The 18,594-nt window shown below is 36.7% G+C and overlaps 2 protein-coding genes across 2 annotated transcripts; both read left to right on the top strand.

The window, feature by feature from the left end:
* The first annotated feature begins 3,744 nt into the window (after positions 1 to 3,744).
* Positions 3,745 to 6,981, top strand: LOC116120905. Its single transcript, XM_031406886.1, has 4 exons — positions 3,745 to 4,301; positions 5,938 to 6,103; positions 6,582 to 6,758; positions 6,865 to 6,981. The coding sequence occupies exons 1-4, from the start codon at positions 3,937 to 3,939 to the stop codon at positions 6,964 to 6,966; spliced, it is 810 nt and encodes a 269-aa protein (XP_031262746.1). The 5' UTR covers positions 3,745 to 3,936; the 3' UTR covers positions 6,967 to 6,981.
* Positions 6,982 to 13,945: 6,964 nt separating this feature from the next.
* Positions 13,946 to 17,608, top strand: LOC116120913 (plant UBX domain-containing protein 10-like). Its single transcript, XM_031406899.1, has 4 exons — positions 13,946 to 14,797; positions 16,563 to 16,733; positions 16,922 to 17,125; positions 17,218 to 17,608. The coding sequence occupies exons 1-4, from the start codon at positions 13,997 to 13,999 to the stop codon at positions 17,443 to 17,445; spliced, it is 1,404 nt and encodes a 467-aa protein (XP_031262759.1). The 5' UTR covers positions 13,946 to 13,996; the 3' UTR covers positions 17,446 to 17,608.
* Positions 17,609 to 18,594: the final 986 nt, after the last annotated feature.

Below are 18,594 nucleotides of genomic sequence, written 5' to 3'. Positions count from 1 at the left end.
TATTTGTACACAATTATTTACCAATCAAACCACATCATGCCTTTTGCCTAACACCAGCTTGGGCTTTCTCATGATAAGTCCAAGTTGAAAGCCCAAATATTAAGGCCCATGGATTCAAACTCAAGCCCAACAATAATCTGGATGATGTCTAATTGTCAATTAATAAATTACTGCTGGTAGTTGAACCGAATTTTGTACCATGAAATATAAAAAAAAAAAAAATACTGCTGGTGGTGATCATGGGTTGGAAGGCACGGCTGGTGGTCGTCGTCGTTTGGAAGGCGGGGCTGCTGGTGGTCGTCGTTTGGAAGGGGCGACTGTCGTGTGGCAATCGGCTAGAAGGTGCGGCTGGTGTGGTGGTTAGGGTTTCAAATTTTGACAGAGAGAGATTTGTTTAAGGGAATTAAAAATTTTGATGGTAAGGGTTTGTAAAATTTGGGAGGGAATTTGATTTAGGGTCATCCACAAATTTGAATTTTTAGGGCATTAAGTAACATGACCCATCAATAATGCTAGAGATACAAAAAAACTTACAATATGCAGAAACTGAAAGAAAGAGTGAATACAAAAAGTCAAACTCTTCATATTCACTATTTCATTCATTTTTTGTCATATCATTTTATATAGAAATACCATGACTCATATGCCACATAGCACTGACATGACATGTCATGTCACTTTGTACAAACTCTAAGAGAGTTCGTACGTGTAGTCTTATTAATTAATGTTATATTTACAAAAAAATCTTACAAATATATTCATACGAAGTATATGACAAAAAATGAATGAAATAGTTAATATAATGAGTTTGACTTTTCATTCATTTTTTACCACTTCACTTTGTATTAAAATGTTTGTAAGATTTTTTGTATTATGGTATTATTTAGGGCTGTACAAAACCGGGTACCCGATCCGGTTTTGAACGAAAAGCCAGGTACCTGAATATTCGGGTACTTTAAAAAGGTACCCGCAAACTGAACCATTTTTTAGAATACCCAGTTTTACGAGTACCCAAATATTCGGGTCACAAACCGAGTATCCGATTTTTGACCCGAATTTGATTAAAATTCATCATGAATTTTAATTTTTTACAAGATGCAATTCCTTCCAATTGAAGCCAGTATTCAACAATCAACTATTCCTCAACGCCAATGGAACATGTGACCAGACAAAATATACCTTAAGGTATCAGTTTGAAAATTCATGGCCACTAATGCCTTTTGATAATATTGCTGACCTAACTATTCCTCAACCAACTTCAATCACAAAATTTATCAACATAGCCATACTAACTCTACCACTTCAGTCTTATAAGTGCCCAATTTAACCCCTAGTTCACTAATAGACCCATTGTCTCCAAGTGAAGATGACATAAAAATAAAATGACTGAAAATATTTACCTTGGAGATGGAGACTGAAAATGAAGCCAACGGCACCGGCGATAGCGACGGCAGTGTAGAAAGGTGATGGAGCTGGAGCAAAGTGAAACCCAATGTTGAGATCAATTTAGAAGCAGTTGGAGTGTTTCTACTTTCTATAATTTGCAGTCTAAAGAAGAAAATTTTAGTGGACTAGTGGAGAATTTTTAGACTTTAGTGGAGACTGGAGACTGGAGAATTTGAGAGTGAGAGAGATGAGTGCGGACCTGATGCAGTGACGTTGACGGGCTAAAATTTTAGGGCATAAGGTATTTGGGGCTTTTGCCCTTTGAAAATTGAAAGTAAACAAAAAATTAAAAAACTACGTTTTTTTTTATTTTTTAATAAAACCGGTTACCGGGTACCTGGTTATCTTAAAACAAATAACCGATACCCGAACAAAAAATTCGGGTATCGCATTATAATAACCCGAAACCGACCCGAATTTTTGGGTACTCAAAAATACGGGTTCAGTTCGGTTCAGTTAACAGTTTTTTTGGCATAGCCCTAGTATTATTGTTAATAAATTACGGTTGGTAGTTGAACCAAATTTGTACCATGAAGTATATACAATCATACACTTAGACCTAGCAAACTAGCGTCCTGGGTGGGTACGGGCCGGGTAGACACAGGTCACGGGTAAAACGAGCACGGGTCGAGATATGCATGATGGGCGGGTACGGGTCGACCCATGGGTCACCCGCATATAATGGCATTTTCTGTAATTTTTTTTCTTCAAGTTTTTGTTATTTTTTCACAGTTTTTTGTTGTTCAAATTGCATACTTGAAGATTAAATTGCATTGATTTAAAAACTTGGTATAAAATTCATTTATTAAGCTTTCATAACTTGGTTAATTTGATTAAATAAATGGATGATTAAATTAAATTTTATTAGATTTCATCAAACATCAAATATCATTAATTCATTATCAATATTTTTCATATTTATATCAAACTTCACCATATAGAATTAGTAAATACTAAATATACATAGTAATTACTAATTAGTAAACACTACACATATAGAATTAGTAAATAATGGTCAAAACTCAATGCTCACAGTGCAAATAATGGTAGTTAAATGTATTGTCTTGTTTTCCCAAAGCGTTTGGCAACTTGGTGAAAGTGTTTACCTCTAAAAGTGACTACTACTGCTGAGAGTTAGGCGACGTTAGAGTGAGAGAGAATAAGAGTGAGAGGAGAGCAAAAGGTATTTCATCGTCGGCCTAGGTTTGGGAGCTGCCGTTCATCGACATGATAGGGTGAGAGAGTTCAAACTAAGTTGAGATTCGCGTCGGAGCAAAATGAGAGTGAGAGGAGAGCTACAGCAGCTGTTGTTTCGTTAGCGACGGCCTCGATTTGGGAGCTGTCGTTCGTCGGCGTAAGTGAGCGCAAGAGAGTTGAGACTGAGCTGAGAGTCGCGTCGGAGCATAATGACAATGAAAGGAGAACTGCAGCTGCTGCTGTTTCGTCCACGATGACCTGGGTTTGGGAGTTGTCGTTCGTCAGCGTGAGTGAGCGCAAGAGAGTTGAGATTGAGCTAAGAGTCGCATCAAAGCAGAATGACAATGAGAGGACAGCTGCAGCTGTTACTGTTTCGTCAGCGACGACGGCCTAGGTTTGGGAGCTATCGTTCGTTGGTGAGAGTGAGTTGTGACTGTGGCTACGTGAGTGAGCTATGAGTGGTGTGCTGCGTGAGAGAGTTGAGTGTTTAGTCTGACTGAGTTGCATTTAGACTTTAGGGTTTCTTAATAAATTGTATTTTAATTTTTTTTTTTTAAATTCAATTGCAGGTATCCGTAGCTATTACCAGACCCACTCGCAAATTTTACGGATGGGCCAAGTATGGGTAGCTTTGAAACAAGCATTTTAGAGGGATACCTGTACTCGCCAATTAGGTACGAGTAACCCCCGCAGGTCCAGGCCCTCTTTTGCCAGGTCTATATAGATTGCCGTTATTATTTGTTAACTCCGTAGTCCGTAGTAGGACATATTCTAATATATTTATTACCAATATAAAGTAAAACAAATTTATTGTAGTTCCACGCGGCACTTCATTATTGGACACTAACTGTCAACCCAACAACAGGGAATTTTGTACCGTCCGAATATCTCACAGACAATAAAAGCATCTTCTTCTTTCTTTCCGAGTTTTGCCCTAACCAATGCAATAAATAATCCTTTTGGAAACATTATCCTCTAATTTATCACGCTCCATTCCTCGCGTGCACATCACCTTCCAAGAATACAGAACAATGTCGTTGAGACTTGAGACTATTCCACGTGCTCTTTACACCAAACTAAACCTCCATCAACGGTCCTCAAACTGCCACTTCATTTCACCGTTCTGTCGAAATCACCACTTGGATTTTCTCTCTCTGTAAAAACCTCTCGCGCTCTTCTGTCTCTCTCTCTTTAGATCTCGTACGCAGTCGCGCACAACTAATGTAAACTAATTTTTTTGGATAAGCTAAATGTTCTCGGAAAATTTTTAATTTTCTTGGGAAAATTTTCGAGATGGACGAGATCTTCTTTGATATGATGGAGTTTTTGAAGAGACCTTCGATAACCGAAACATTTGTCGACATTCTGCTATGTGCAGTACCTATTTGGCTGGCCGTGATGATTGGCATGGTGATCGGCTGGTCGTGGCGGCCGAGATGGACCGGATTGGTGTTCCTGGGTGTCCGGAGCAAATTCAGGTTCATCTGGACCGCGCCGCCCGGGTTCGGTGCTCGTAGGCTGTGGCTCGCTGTTACGGCTCTTTCGGCTGTCTCGGCTTGCCGCGCGCTTTGGAATAATTTCAAAAGTAAAAGCGTGAAATCTGCTTCCGGTCCGGTGCCTGCGCCGATGGCCGCGGTGGGAAGCGGCGATGATATAAGGTTAGTGTTAAACTTTGAGTTTTAAAATCTTGGTATTAAGTTGGGGTTTTTTTAGGTCACCAATGAAATGTAATCTTGTCTTGTTATTCATTTCTGAAAAAAAAAAAAAAAAAATGGTGTGTGATTAAGTTATTATCTTTAGTGTTTAAATTTGTGATTATGCTGTTGCTAATTTCAATGTACAACTAAAGCTTAGCCTATTGCCTATTGGTATGAATGCTGCTAGGGTCTTTTCTTCTTAGTTGAGCCTCAGGTATTGCCTCTGTGTCTGTGCATAAATTATTATTCAGGATGATTTTTTAAGTCAAGTTTTTAAGCATTGAAGCAATTAAAATTGGGAAGTGACAAATTTTGCTTATAATGTTGTTCCAACTCTTGTACTGAATATTTTTGGTGAATGGGACTGTGCTGCATAGATAATTTGATGGTTAGGATCTTGGTCCTTTCTTGATGTTATCAGTTGATCGTGATGTGGTCAGTGAATATATGGTGGTGTTGAACTAGTTGATGTTTGCTCTCAAATTATATATTGAATCTTTGAGATGGATGATTAATTGTATATAATTTTTGCGATGTTTTCTTACTAGATTTAAATTAATCTTTAGGAGATTGGTGCTTGTATTAATGACCCTAGTGTATCTGTTGGCAATGATGGGCAGATCTTTATTGTTTAATTACGTTCCTCTTATATAAATTGTCAAGCTGTGAGTCTTTGCTTTGGTCTAATTTTAACTGGGAACTTGTCAATTTTTAAAATTATACTTTGGGTGTTTAACAATAGACATACAGTTCGTTTGCCCAGTCACATGGGGTTAGAAAAATCCATCTATAGAGTTTTCATGTAGAATTCTAATTTATGCTTTTCAGAGGTAAAAAAAATAGAAGTGTTGCTAATCATTTTTATAGTATATTACATGATTAAAACCGATAATTTCTTTTAGCTAAATCACCCATAGAATAGCTAAAACAACTTGTCCCCAAAAAGTTTTGGTTTTTCTTTCCTCTCCCAAAAGCAGCAACATTGTCCATAAGAACTGTCACAAGAAGCTGAAATGGCCCATCTCATCCTAGCTTTTGTACAAGTTTTAACCGAGGAATTTGAGACACCATCACAATGAAGGAAAAGATGATTTAGAGATATCTTTTGTTTTACACATTACACGTCCAGAAAGAGAAAGACTCATAGGATACTTTCTTTGGATCACTTGACTTGTATTAATGTTGCCTTGCACCAAAACCCACACAAAGTTTTGGACCTTATAGTTAGTGCCACTAGTGCGAATGCATGGTATGTTTTTAATGTTCAATATGTGTTTCTAACTGAAAGGTCAAGTTTTAGGCATCGATATAGTCTATGTAGTATGGTTATCTAGTCATTTTTTAAATAATGATCCAGAAGATATAATGACAACCATAAAGCTTGTTTGTGCATGGGTTCGATAAGCCACCTATAAAATCTTCATTTCATTAATACTTTTTTTGGGAAAATGCAAAGAAAAGAGAATATATTAATAATGTGTTGAGATCAAGAAATGTTATTAATATTTTGTTTTTAGTTACATCACATCATTATTGTAGGAATCTTACTGTTGTCATCATGATGATGATGTATATTATAAAATTCTCTTTCCTGCAGCCCCAGTAGTGTAACTGTAGAGAGAGAGCAGGATGTTGTTACAGAGAATGATTTAGAGCACCTATTGCATCTACTTGAAGGGAAGGATGGAGAGATGGAATGGCAAAGACTGATGGAGAGGTCCAACCCAAACATGACATACCAAGCTTGGCGCCATGAGCCTGAGGTAGATTCTCATTTTTCTCCCCTTGTCTGCTATATTTTCTTCTCTTTACTCTGCTGAAAATGTAGCCTCAATATTAATTCTTCTTTATGGAAATATGTTAATGGAAGGTAAATACATAGTTTGCGGCTTATCTTTAACCATTCCTTCTGATTTTTTTTTTCTCTTTTGGTTGTGATTTTTTTTTCTCTTTTGGTTACCATCTTTTCATTTATGAGCCTAGTTGATGAAGTATGATGGGCTGGATGTTTATTCTAGAGTAAAATGAAGACTGCTTTTCCAACTCGGTCTATACTTATTTTTGGGACTTAAAGCTGCCCAATGTTGGGTCCTAACTTGCCTATCTCTTTTGGTATACAATATCATTGTACATGTTATCATGGATCATATCGATCCAGTTTTCTTCATTGTGTTTTTTGCTGTTCGGTGGCGGTATTGACTAAATCATATTCTAGTAGCTGATGATGATTTTGTCTATCAGACAGGTCCTACAGTTTACCGTAGTAGAACTGTCTTTGAGGGTGCAACTCCAGAGTTGGTCAGAGATTTCTTTTGGGATGATGAGTTTCGACCAAAGTGGGATCCTATGCTTACATACTTTAAAATATTGGAGGAGTGCCCTCATACTGGGACAATGGTTGTTCACTGGATAAAAAAGGTTTGGGGAGCAGTTGATCTGCATATCTGTGATACCTTGGTTTTGCCATGTCACTTTCTTGTTCAAATATTATATTTATGTTGACTTGTTTTACTCCTTTTTGTAGTTCCCTTTTTTCTGCAGTGATCGAGAATATGTCATTGGTAGGAGAATATGGGAGGCTGGAAAGACTTATTATTGTGTGACCAAGGTACTGGTTGGAGTTTAGACTCCCAGATTTAGGATTTGTGGATCCAGTAACAAGTGCAGTTAAACCTGCATTCTAATCATTTGTGTGGCTTGAAAGGTCAAGGCTAACTACTAGTTCAGTGTATTTCATTAAGAGGAGTAATGCTACAGTTACCGAAAGGAGCGCACCGAATGNCTAATGGAATAATCACTGATCAAGATAAGGTCATGCAAAATGCAATTGAGATTGTTTTCCCTGATACAAGACATAGGTGTTTGTGGCATATAATGAAGAAACTGCTTGAAAAGTTAAGGGGGTATAAGAAATATGAAAATATCAAGTTTAAGTTGCAAAATGTTGTGTATGATTCCTTTACGCGTGAAGAGTTCGAAGAACGGTGGAACCAATTTGTTGATATGCACAACCTTCACGAGAATGCATGGTTATGTGGATTGTACAAAGAAAGAGTACGATGGGAGTCTGCATTTCTTAAAGATACTTTCTGGGTAGGTATGTCTATTACCCAACATAGTGAAAGTATGCATGCATTTTTTGATGGGTATGTCAATTCCAAAACCACTTTGAAACAATTTTTGGAACAATATGATAATGTATTGTGAGCTAAAATGGAAAAAGAAAGGGAGGCTGATTTTAAATCTTTCAAATCTTGGATACCATGCATAACTAATTACCCGATTGAGAAACAATTTCAAAGTGCATACACAACTGCAAAGTTTAAAGAGTTTCAAGATGAGATTGCGGGGAAGATTTATTGTGAGTTATCTTTTATGAAAAAATGTGATTCATGCGAGGAGTTTTAAGTTTGGGAAGATGTTTGGTTTGGGGATAGTAGTCGTCGTGTTCCTCATGCAGTATACTTTGAAGAAAGTTCATGTGATATTCATTGTACTTGTCATTTGTCTGAGTTCAGGGGGATTTTATGCAGACATTTCATTATGGTGTTGATTCATAAAAGGGTTTCACACATTCCGGAAAAGTACATTTTATGGCGTTCGAGGAAAAATGTGAACAGATGTCATACGAAAATTAAGGTCTATTATAATAGGTGGAGCACCAACATTGAAGGACAACGTTTTGATAAGTTGTCTAATTTAATGCTGACAATAGCGGATATGGCATCAAACAATGAGGAAGATTATAATATGATGACGGAGTTGATGATTGACATGAGGAAACAATTGGAGCAAAAGGAAAGTGAGGGAGGGCTTGGTACAAAAGTGAACATCTCTTTTACAACCGGTTTGACTAGTCAAGATGGGGACAGTCTTTCGAAAGAGGGAACTAGTCTAATTATTAGTCCACAGGCAGCTCGTAGCAAAGGTCGTCCTCCATGTAGAAGAAAGCAATCGAAGATTGAAGAAATTGTAGTAGGGTTAAAAAGAAAAAATTACAAAAACAAAGAATTGATATGACTTATACATTAATGGTTGTATTTATTTTGAAACATTATTTACTTATTTGAAGTTTAGAATAATATCGACTTGATTATTAATGTGTTATGATACTTTTTAGGAAAAGGATCATCGGTACAACGACAACAGGAACAATTTCTTTCATGTACTTCCGTGGCCGATGCGAAAACTCAAGTATTGTCAAACGATGTTGTTACTACCCAGGTATGTGTTATGTATCTTGTATAATTGTAATTGCCTTAAGTTTTCTATAACATGTGTTAAATTGTGGTTGTTAAACAATGACAGATGTCCACTGGTCCGGTTCCAAATCTCGCAGGACAAAGTAATTTGTATACTAGACAGGAGTTTGTAAATGATGAACATGTCTCATTGGGAGATGTTTGATATTTTTGCCACGTTGAAGCATATAGAATTGCATTTAGTAGAAATTTGTCATGCTTTGGTTAATTTCTACCGAATGCAGTTGAGTTGTATGCTTCTTCAGTTGTTTTATTTTTAGTATTTTCGTCATTGGTTGTGTAGGGTAGTGAATTCATGATAATGACGTTAATGTAACTTATTATGAATATTTTCAGTATATATTATCGTCATATTACAGACTCCGGTTGTACATGGCATTTTGGATATGCTTTTCATTTGAGATTTGAATTTTTATATCTTTCGGTATGTCTAGTATTACATATACATATACATTGAAAAGAGTTGTTGACACATGTATAAACAAAAGACAAATCTATTTATAAACAAAAAACAAATTTATTTATAAACAAAATACAATCTTTATTAACAACATCCGCTCAAATCAATCTATTTATAAACAAAAGGCAAAAATTCTTCATCATGGTGTAGGGGGTGGAGGTTGACTGGAGGATGAGGAGGCTGTTGAGAAGTTCTTAATCATGCTGAAAATCTCTATCATGCGTTCCCCAATGATGTCAACTGTTTCTTCAATTCTTGATGCAAACGTGTTGAAATCACTTTGCAATTGATCATGTTGTTCTTGCATTTGCCTCTCAATACGTGAAAAACGCTCCTCTTGAAAGTTTTCCATCCGCTCAAATCTGCTTTCTATTTCCTGTAAAGTATGAGAAGGCATATCTTCTACATTCTCAAATGATCTAGGTTCAGTACTCGTTCTTCTTCTTTTGCGCACATAGACTTGTCCTTCATTAACCCCTTCTGGAATACTGACACCTTCCTGAACCGTTGCATCTCCCTCCATTTCATCCCTAATCACAAACCATTGTCCTGCCATATTCTTTTTAATCAAACCCATTTTATTCAATGTCACATCCCCTAACACATTATTTGTAGAAAACGTAATCTTATTTGTTGCATCATCAGGGGTGATCTCAATATTCAACTTCTCACATATTAACGTAACAAACATCCCCCAATATATTTATCCTTTTTCTGCTTGAATCTCTCCCAACTTCTTAATCAATAACTTCGCTGAATTAACTTGCCTCTCTGCTACTACTGCTTCCATGAACATTAAATCCTTAACTGTCACATTTCCATTTGTCTTTTTCCTACCATTAAATGTGAAAGTCAGGTATCTGTGAAATACTCTCATTGCAGGATTCTTTAACTTTGTAGATTTACACCTATGTGGATGGTAAGTCCCTATCCCGGAAACATCAATCCAAGCTTGTTTGGAATCCCAGGTTCTAGATACGTTTTCCAAACCTTCACAATCAAATCCTATCCAAGTTGCTAAATCTTGTGGTGTCACTACAAAGTTATGATTCTTCAATCTAAAGAACATTGTATATGCCTGAAACTCATCACTATCTGTCTTTGCAACTTCCAAACTACCAAAAAACTCATATATCAAGTGCCTATACCAATCATATCTCATACCGACCAAACGGTCCCATTTCAAATTATTAATCCAACCATTGATTTCATCAACTAAACCTAAACTTGTTAGAAGTCCTAAATCCAAACTTCTTCCAAGGCAAATATCTCTTTTCGACACATCCTTGTATTGTTTTTTATATCGCAAGTCTCGAAATTGAATTGCAGATAACGACGTGCCTTCATGAGGAATGGTTGTATTTTTTACCCTCACTATTTTCTACTTTCTTCTAAAACCTGTATACATAAAAAAGTCGTCATCATAATCTGCCAAACCTAAACCAACATAAAAATATCGGCTTGTTCGGAGACTTTCATAAACATATAAAGTCTCATTCGTTTTTCAGACAAATCAAAGACACATTTATGTTCATTCTCTAAGCCTTTTTAAATTATAACACAATACATCAAACTTTATCGAAAATACTAATTTGAACTGAAAAACACCATGGACTGTAAATGGACCTGATAATATCAAAGATGACATGAGAAGTTCTTCAATACGCTTAATTGCATGAGTAATCAATGACGATCTTTTTGAGCAACTAGTCAAGTAAAACAAACAATCAAGGATCCATTTGTGCTGTTTCTGGCACATGGTTATCATCTAGAGAGCAATTTAAACCTAGCCCCCTTTGGACATAGTGTTTGCATATCTTCTTGCCCTCAGGTTTATGAGCAGCAGGAAACTACAGACAGAGAAGTTAGAATAGAAAACTAGAGCATCTTAAGATTATAAAGCTCATAGTTTTATGACTTCAGTACAATCATGTTATTTCTCTCACTAGAAAACAAATTGAACAATTCTAGGATAAAGCAAGAGACAAGCATTGTAAATCATGTCTAAGATAATATTATTCGAACTAAGGGTTGTATATTACTCTAGACTAATTATTAAATAGACAGGTTGAAAATTTTAATAGAATTCATTAGCATTTTTCGAGTAATCACTATATGTCAAACAAAGTGTGCAAACCTTTCCATCCAAAAACAGAAAGACACACAATAACCACACACAATGCAGAACATACTCAAAATGATTTTCTTGTGACACACAATCCATACCTAACAGACAAAATAACCATAGTTTCCAAATTAGGTGAGAAAGATAATGAAAAGTATGCCTAAATCCCTTTCAAGCAGGTGTTATTTATAAAATCGCCACATATTCAGGACCAAGTTTAAATGGTTAATTATCAATTATAGGGGTTTCTTACTTTTTAAATTGGACCAAAGTCTGGACCCATAATTTTATATTACCTTAGACAGGTTATCACTTCAAAGGGTATTGCTTTATATATGTATCATTATATTTTAATGACATTAATCACTTCAAAGGGTACTGCTTTATATATGTATCATTATATATGCACTTAAGCGTACATAGCTCATTACAGAGAAGCAGAGTGTATGAGAGTGGAGATGGAAGAATTACTTTACTCATATGGTATTGACGTTGTTTTCAGTGGACATGTAAGTCAGGATAACTTAGAATAATGGAAATTTTAGGCAAAACATGTGAATGAAACTACTTCCGGTATAATTTTTAGCATTTAAGAAAGGCAATTTTCCGTTTACACTGAACATCACCACAAAGGAAAATAAACATTGAAAAAGGGTTCGGATGCTATGGAGCACTGAATCAAACAATTAATCAATTGAAACATCCCTATACAACTTTATATTTAATTAACCCCTACATTGCTATGGCAGAACACTTCTATCAATCACACAAACCAGTCCCACCAAATTGACTGGATTTCAACTCAACTCCATCCAACTCAGAATCCAACACATTCATCCAACAAAAAAGAAAAAATTGAAAAACGGAAGTGTCTAATTACCAATGGCAGATGAGGAAGACGAAGAACAACCGCAGAAGACGCAGACGAAGACGCGAAGACGAAGAACAAGCAAGCCCGTAGATGGAAGACGAAGAAGATGGTAATGGCTGTAGCTTTGTTGTTTAGAAATTTCCCCAAACTTTTTAACCTAATATTGTGAACTTTTTTTTTAAATTTTAACTACAGTAAAGGACGGCCGTCCATTAATTAGGGACGACCGTCCTTTACATAATGAACGGCCATCCATTACTTAGGGACGACCGTCCTTTACATAATGGAGGACGGTCGTCCATCACTTACGGACGCCCGTCCACAATTAATGGACAAGTCCATATTTTTTATTTTTTATTTGAAACCAAAGAATGGACGGGCGTCCATTATTTACGGACCCGTCCATAGTGAAAGTATGGACGACCGTCCAAAGATTTTCTTTTTTGATTTGTAAAAGCAAAATAATGTATAGGCATCCATTTCTTATGGACGCCCGTAAAAAAGTAAGGGACGACCGTCCACACGGCGTCCCCAAAGTTTTTTTTTTTTTATTTTCATATTTGGGTCAAGGACGGGCGTCCATTTCTTACGGACGTCCGTCCAAACATAAGGGACGGCTGTCCACAATTGGTGGACGGTCATCCCTAATGTTTATAAAAAAAATTTATTGTATTTTATTTATGGACGAGTGTCCTTTAAATGGGGATGCCCGTCCGTAGTAAATGGACCCCCGTCCATATAAAATGGACGGGAGTCCATGTGAGTGAACGGCCGTCCATATTTGATGGACGGCCGTTCACTAGAAAAATATTCATAAAAAAATTGAGTCACACATACACGTAGGCCGGTACACATTTTTGGTGCAAAATTTTCGGTGTCCGTAGCTTTGTTGCTTGAATAATACATTCTTTTCGTAACTCTACCATCTATAATACACGGGCCAGTCTCCCGGAGGTCTTGAAGTTAAGGATCGGGTAAACCCTCTAGTAACCACTCTTATTAGCAACTGAAAGAATCAAACTCAAAATCTCTTGAGTAATACACTCAAGAATCCTTATCGCCTCACCTAGCTATCTAAGGGTGGTTTAGAATAGTGTATCCTTACCTGTCTCATAGAGAATTCTTGTTTGGATGGACTTCTTAGATTTAGATCTAGTGGTCTTAATCTCCTATTTCAACCCATTTTTTATATTCAATTTGTTTTAGATTTTATTTCATTTATTTTAGGCATTGTTTGTTGGAACTTCATCATATTAAATTACATAATGTACATGATAAATAATTAGGTGGTATTTAGATTCACTATATGAGTATTTACAATTAATATATGATCTCATATTCGATTTTTTATCTGAACACCCATGATTTAAATAGAGATCGTAACAGTAAATTACTGTGCTGCCCGACACCTTAGGTAAAAATAATAATAATAATAATAAATAACATCCGTTAGGTACGTTAAAATGTAATAAATCTAAAATACATCTATAAACTGTCGGTGGCATTCATGTTATTTAGAGGGGAACCGTGTCTGGATTTTCAAAAATTAATAGAGTTCAGTCACATCAAAATGGTGTCGTTCCATTCCATTTCCACTTGTTAGAGTTTGATTTGCCATTTTTACCCATCCCATCCTCGTTTCACTTCCCAATAAACTGAACGAAAAAGATAAACGACAACAAAACGCAAACGACACAACTGCATTTCTCTTTCGCAGCCAGTGGCATTTGGGTAATTTCAGACGAACTGCTGGTCCTTTTAGTTATTCCATGCCAAAACTATAAACCCCAAGAACAACTGAACGAGAACATTTCCGTTGGTTTCCAGAAAAGAAGAAGAAAATTTGAAAAGAAAAATCAGTAGAAGTTTTTCAATTTCTGTATTCGGAGTATATCTAACCCTAATTCAATTGTTTTTCCCTTTTGGTATAGAGAGATAATGGTTGATGTAGCCGATAAATTAGCGTATTTTCAAGCGATCACTGGCTTAGAAGATCCCGATTTGTGTACGGAGATACTTCAAGCACATGATTGGGACCTGGAACTCGCGATCTCATCCTTCACTTCCACTAATCCGCCGCTACAAACTTCTACCACCGGCAATAATACCACCGTTCATTCCAATTTATCGTCTCGTGATGGTCAAAGTTCCATTGACCGCTCCGATTCTTCTGGAAATGTCGTTGCTGGGCCTGGTTTGGCTTGGAAAGTAATCACCTTACCTTATTCTGTAATTTCCGGAAGTATCGGGCTCATTTCGGGTGCTGTCGGGTTTGGTCTATGGGCTGCTGGGGGTGTTTTGTCGTATTCGTTGGGAATGATCGGGCTGGGTTCGGGTTCGGGCCGGAATGGCGAGTCATCGGATCGTTTGGTTTCGGTTTCGGCCGCGGCTTCGGAAGCGATGGAGTTTGTGTCGGCTTTTGAGAGAGATTATGGGAGTTTAAAGCCTAATTTTGTTTCGGAGGGTTTCATGGACGCTTTGCAGAGGTCAAGGGGTGCGTTTAAGTTATTGTTCGTGTACTTGCACTCGCCAGACCATCCCGATACGCCCTCGTTTTGCGGGGGGACGTTGTGTAACGAGGTGTTGGCGGCGTTTGTGAACGAGAATTTTGTTGCTTGGGGTGGGAGTATTAGGGCTAGTGAAGGATTTAAAATGAGTAATAGCTTGAAAGCATCGAGGTTCCCATTTTGTGCAGTGGTTATGCCTGCCACGAACCAGAGGATAGCTTTACTTCAACAGGTATCGCATCACGAATCTTTGTTTAGCTTTGCTTAGTAAGAATATTTTATGTTGTTTTACATGTGATTTGTTGTAGTTATATTTGTTGTAGATTGGTTTGTTTATAGGGAATGAAGTGATTGTTCGGTGAACTGTACTGGAGGTTTTTGAGTTCCTGGTGTTACTGCTATAAGAAGATAAACTAAGAGTTGGGGAAAAAACTTAATGATTGAAAGAGGAAAAAACTTTATAGTTTCTTTTTGGTTTCATTAAGTTTATACATCGGTCTGGTCACATTAAATGGAAAATATAGGAAATGGCATGAGACTGTTAGGACATGTTTTCAGTGGGTGTGTATCTATCTGTTATATCATTTGATAATAAGTGCTGGTGGAAAGCCATGATACTTAATAGTTTTAACCAATAGTGGACCAGTTTGATTTGGATTATATGGATGCATATTACTTCCTCGCTAGATGTTACTTCTTCGCTTTGAAATTGGTTGGTATGTTGTATTTAACCATTTCTTTTCATTGTCCTTTGTTTTAATACCTGTAGTTTATTAGGGTTGTAGTTGGAAACTTTTGTGTAGTAGTAAGATGGAAAAGGAAAACTTCAACTATCGTGAAATTTTGTGATCTATACTTGCAAACAAGTTAGGGAGCTGTTATACATATGTCCTTATTTATCTGTTATGTTTAAGGTTATGGGCTAGGTTGAGTAATTTATGGCACATGGCTCTGTAGTTCATGGCCTGGTCGAAGGGCCTGATATCTTCGTGAATATCTGTTATTGTAATTTGGTTCAAGTTGTTTTTATCACTGCTTCAGCTTCGGGTGAAAATGTAGCATCTATGCCACCTAATATTGGGGTGTGTCTCTTATTTTAATCTGAGAGCGCCCAGAATTGCTTATGAAGTTTCTCAATCATAAGTCAAATACATTTGGCACCAATGATTTTATGCTTCAAAATCTCACCACAACTTTTGGTTGCTCACAACTAAAACCTTTAATGATCAATTAACCGGGACAGTTACAGTGAAGTGGCCAATAGCAACTTGAGATTGAGATTTGGCTTTTGAAACTTGAATTTGAGATTGAGATTTGGCTTTTGAAACTTGAATTTTTAGGTTATCATAAACCAAAATACTAGGTAATGATGTTATGTTCTCCCTATAATTTTTTGGGGGAGTGGATTTGTTGGCTTTATTGTGCTCTACTTCAGTCTAATAAAAAGTTCCATCTCTTACAGTATTACCCTTCACTGGCATTGGATGTTCCGTAACTAATTACTTTGGTGGAAATCTACCCACATATTTAATCTTATACAAATGGAGAGCAATTTGTAGCATCTCTACCTCTAACTAGTTTCTCTGCACATGTTTTTAGAATTTACTGAATACCCCATGGAGAAATATTCAGGCACGGGCCTGGATCTAGTCTTCCCTGACCTGTTTATATCAATTGAGAACAGGTGTAGTGAAGAAAATAACTGTCAGTCTCTTGGAATTTGGCTCTAGGTTCAGTTTCGTGATTGGGTTATCTGAATTTTACTATTTTGCTTTATTTACAGCTTTATAGAGCTCTTTTTGAGAATTTAAGTATACTCCTTCAGAAGACTGAATTTTACTTTGCCGAAAGTATTTTGCATCACATTGCAACTATCCCGATGCTTTAGTTCCAAAATCCCTTTTCTCCACTGTAGTTTATGATGAAATTTTTTTTTTTTTTTTTTTCTAATGATATACTTTTTCTTAATTTTTTTTTGGTTTCTACTGGCTCCACAGATTGAGGGACCCAAATCTCCTGAAGAAATGCTCATGATACTGCAGAGAGTGATTGAAGAAAGTAACCCTGTTCTTCTTCAAGCGAGGCTTGATGCAGAAGAAAGAAGGAGCAACACGCGTTTGCGGGAGGAGCAAGATGCAGCATACAGAGCAGCACTTGAAGCTGATCAAGTATGTTGCTTTTAAAATTCAGTATTTCTTTTGTGTAGTGCTTGGTTATGCTGGACCAGATAGCATCCATTACTTGTGCTCCTCAACGGGCAAAGGCTTACATTATATAAAGAACTATGTAGCTATTGTTCTCTAATTTTCTAAATGTTTTTCTTTCTCTTTTCCCCCATCTTTTTGGTCTTATAAAGGCAAGGGAACGCCAGAGGAGAGAAGAGCAAGAACGTTTGGAAAGGGAAGCTGCTGAAGCTGAGAGGAAGCGTAAGGAGGAAGAAGAGGCTCGTGAGAGAGCAGCACGTGAAGCTGCAGAAAGAGAGGCTGCATTAGCTAAAATGCGGCAGGAGAAAGCCCTTGCACTTGGTGATGAACCTGAAAAAGGACCTAATGTCACACAAGTAATTATTCTTTTCTTCTTTGTGTAGTTGAGAATATGAAATTATCAAATCTAATACATCACTGTAAATTTTTCGCTGTTGAATGGAATTAGGTTTTGGTGCGCTTCCCAAATGGAGATCGCAAAGAGAGGAGGTTCCACAGTAGTGCAGTAGTCCAATCTGTGTACGACTACGTTGATTCTTTGGGTTGCTTGGAAGTTGAGGATTACAGTCTTGTCTCCAACTTCCCTAGGGTTGTATATGGGTCAGATAAGCTCTCGTTGTCCTTGAAAGAAGCAGGATTGCATCCTCAGGCCAGCCTTTTTGTGGAGCTGAACTAGTGTGAAGAAGGTGAAGTTGGAATGTGCAAGGGGGATAATGTGTTATGTTCCTTTTTCCGCTTTTCCTGTTACAAGTTTTATTAGCAATGATACAATGAGATAAGATAGCTACCTGTGTTCATGGATGTTTAATTTTCCAACAATGCAGATTCAATACTTGAAAGATGGTAGTGAATAATGAATATTGATTTGCACATATATAGAACGAACTAATTGAAAAATATGTAAGCTTAATTGTGTTATTATTTGAATGTACATTGATTACATTTGGATTAAGGTATTTTAAATAGCAAATATATTTAATAAAATCCTGAGATTTTGAAATAAATGTAAATATAACATGGGTGGTCCTGGTCGTTTGCCTAATCGAGTGATTTCTGATTTGTGAAATTTTCTTCATCAAATTCTTATTGCTATAATTGCAAATGCTCAAAGGTTTTTAACAAAGAGCAAAGCTAGATACCCTTGGCCCTTTGGGTACAACATTTTTACTTTATCTTATTCCATTTTCTTATTTAAACATATATTTATTTCGGTATTCAAAATTCTTTTTAAAATGCAATACTATTCATTTTAGTTTAAAATAATTAGATTATTTTTAACTCTCTAAATTTATCAATTTACTAACCACCTCTAACAATAAAAGTTTATAAATGGATAAAAATAAGCACATCCACCAATATTTATCAAATTTTGGTCACCACTGTCGAAAGGTGACTAAAATCTATCGTATTGGTGCATTATCGGTTGGATATAGCTGATAATGCGTCGATCTTACTTTATTTCGATCATATTCGTAGATCTGATCAGAAAAAGTCAGATCTATGTCTGTCAGATCTGACCGACCATTACAATCACATCTAACCGTTGATGACAATCATACTTAGCCCTCGTTTGGCCATCAATGATAAGATCTAGTGATCATAGATTTGATATTTTTCGGTCGGATACAACTGAGTATCGTTTCATAGGTATGAAATCGAGCATCACAAGGAGAGAAGCTTTTATTAGGATACACGGATCATACATTTATTGTTAGTTTTTCAGGAGATGTACTTCCAATAAAAGACGACGCCGTATAATTAGCGCCGTAAAATTCGCGTTTGATACCCACGCTCGCAATACACGGTGTAAACCACTGACGGTCAC

This window comes from Pistacia vera, unplaced genomic scaffold (genome assembly GCF_008641045.1).
Source record: "Pistacia vera cultivar Batoury unplaced genomic scaffold, PisVer_v2 Contig95, whole genome shotgun sequence".
Classification (NCBI taxonomy): Eukaryota; Viridiplantae; Streptophyta; class Magnoliopsida; order Sapindales; family Anacardiaceae; genus Pistacia; species Pistacia vera.
This window is presented reverse-complemented; position numbering and strand designations above follow the sequence as displayed.